Genomic DNA, 2,122 nt, shown 5'->3' on the forward strand with positions numbered 1-2,122 from the left:
CCTCCCAACTCCAGAACCGTGAGTCCCTGTGCCGTTCACACAGCAGAGCTTGCGCAGTGAGCGGCGGCGGCGACGAGCGCAAGCGATCAAGAGGGCGCCACCGTTCTGCACGTCCGATGGTTTCTTCCTGTAAACGACATTGTACGTATCATACGGTACTTCTATTGCGATTCATGTGTGGCCTTTCGGCGAAGTCTTCGATTTACGCTTGACCGCCGACGGCTTCGCATCAGTGCGGGGGCATAGCATAGGTTGCCAGATAGTCGAGCACGCGAGACGAACACTGCCAAAGCGGCGTGGAGGAGTAACTGATCGTCGGATATCGCCATGGCCCCCAAAAAGAAGCCCGCAAAGGGCAAGGTGTGTCGTTTATATTGCGTAGATGATACATTTGTTTGACCTGTGCGGCAGCAGCAAGTTCCGCTGCATGCTACGCCATGCCGCTAGCCGTGCACACAGCATGTTCCGCTGCTGCTGCTGCGCCGCCCCCCGCACACCAGGCCCTTGGCCCCAACATGCGCGATCCGATCCTCTCCCCCTCCCACCGCAGGAGAAGAAGGAGAAGAAGGGCTCCGCCGGGAAGGATGGCGCGGCGGCGCCGGGCGCCGCCGACGTGGAGGGCGCGTCGATCGACGAGCTCAACCAGAAGGTTGTCACGCTGGAGCGCGAGAAGAACAAGGAGGAGGAGTACAGGAACTACATGCAGCTGGAGAGGGTGAGAAACGGGCAGGAGAGGCGGGCCAAACGGCGGCGGCGGCGGCGGCGGCGGGGCCGGCGGGGGCGGCGGTGGCGGCGGCAGCTGTGGCTGCGGCGGCGGCGGTGGCGGATGGCTCCTGGGAACAGTGTTATGCGTGGCAAGGGGGGGAGGCGATGCGCGAGGGCACATGGAAGGGCGATCCGACCGGCGGGCAAACCGTAGTCCGTCCTCACGTGCGCGCGCGTGCGTGTGTGCTGATCGCGCCGCCTTTGACAGGACAAGATCAATGCGTTCTGGGAGATCACGAAGAAGGACCTGGAGGAGCGCCGCGCCGACCTGCGCAACAAAGACCGGGAACTGGAGGAGATGGAGGAGCGCCACCAGGTCGAGGTCAAGGTGCGCCGACGACACGCTTTTTGGGGGGGTAGGCCGGCGCGGGCGCGCGGGACGCGGAGGCCTGTAGGGCAAACGCGCGACCAGATATGTTGGAAAGGGTGCTTGGTGCGGGGGGGCCGTCTGGCCGAGAGGCATGCAGCGCAGCCGCGGCGCGGGCCGGCCCGCCGGGCGCGCGGCGGCGACGCGCGGCGGCGCCGCCCTTTCTTGGGCCGCCGCCGCTCTTCCCAACGCACGCGTAAGCCGCGGCCCCTCGCCCCTGTGGTTGCGGGAGAGCCCTCACGACGCGCCCCCCTTCTGTTGGAGATCCCCCAGGAATGCTGATCCAGTGAAACCACCGGGGCATCCGACATTACGCCATCTCTGCCCTGCGCCCCTTCCCTCGCATGCGCTCCCCCCAGGTCTACAAGCAAAAGGTCAAACACCTGCTGTTTGAGCACCAGAACAACATCGCCGCCTTGAAAGCGGACGGGGAGCTGGCGCTGAAGCTGCAGCAGGACGACTTCCGGCGGCGCGAGGGGACGCTGGGGCGCGACAAGAGGTCCCTCAAGAAGGAGATAAAGGAGCAGGTGGGGGGAGGGGGGTTCAGGGGATGACTGTGTGTGTGAGGGTGTGTGTGGAAGAGTGCGTGTGTGTGTGTGTGAGTGTGTGTGTGTGTGTGTGTGTGTGTGTGAGCGTGTGCGTGTATGTGTGCGTGAGAGAAGGAGAGAGAGAGAGAGAGAGAGAGAGAGAGAGAGAGAGATTAAGACAGTGTAAGGTGTTTGATGTACCTTAGGCGACAGAGGCCACAAGGAGGCTTTGGTGGGGTTGCTGCTGTTGAGGGGGCGGTCTCACAATGGCGATGAGAGCAAAAGGGGCTGGTGGGCACAGGGACTACTCGCGGCAGCTGCAAGGGGGTTGCCTGATCTTTGCGCGCGAGCGCGTGGCCCGAGTCTGCAATGAGACGACGACAACCGAGCACAACCTCTGCATGCTACACAACACACACACACACACACACACACACACACACACACACACACACACACACAC

The 2,122-nt window shown here is 63.6% G+C and overlaps 1 protein-coding gene across 1 annotated transcript in view; it reads left to right on the forward strand.

Moving 5' to 3' along the window:
- Positions 1-327: 327 nt before the first annotated feature.
- MNEG_13069 (putative Growth arrest-specific protein 8 like protein) overlaps positions 328-2,122 on the forward strand; it is a gene marked incomplete at both ends in the record, with an annotated part of 2,963 nt that continues 1,168 nt past the window's right edge. The window contains 4 exons of the mRNA XM_014038460.1: positions 328-360; positions 551-715; positions 974-1,093; positions 1,492-1,659. Coding sequence (XP_013893914.1) covers positions 328-360; positions 551-715; positions 974-1,093; positions 1,492-1,659 — 486 coding nt within the window. The remainder of the gene's footprint in view (positions 361-550; positions 716-973; positions 1,094-1,491; positions 1,660-2,122) is intronic.

Source organism: Monoraphidium neglectum (genome assembly GCF_000611645.1).
Source record: "Monoraphidium neglectum strain SAG 48.87 unplaced genomic scaffold scaffold03606, whole genome shotgun sequence".
Taxonomy (NCBI): domain Eukaryota; kingdom Viridiplantae; phylum Chlorophyta; class Chlorophyceae; order Sphaeropleales; family Selenastraceae; genus Monoraphidium; species Monoraphidium neglectum.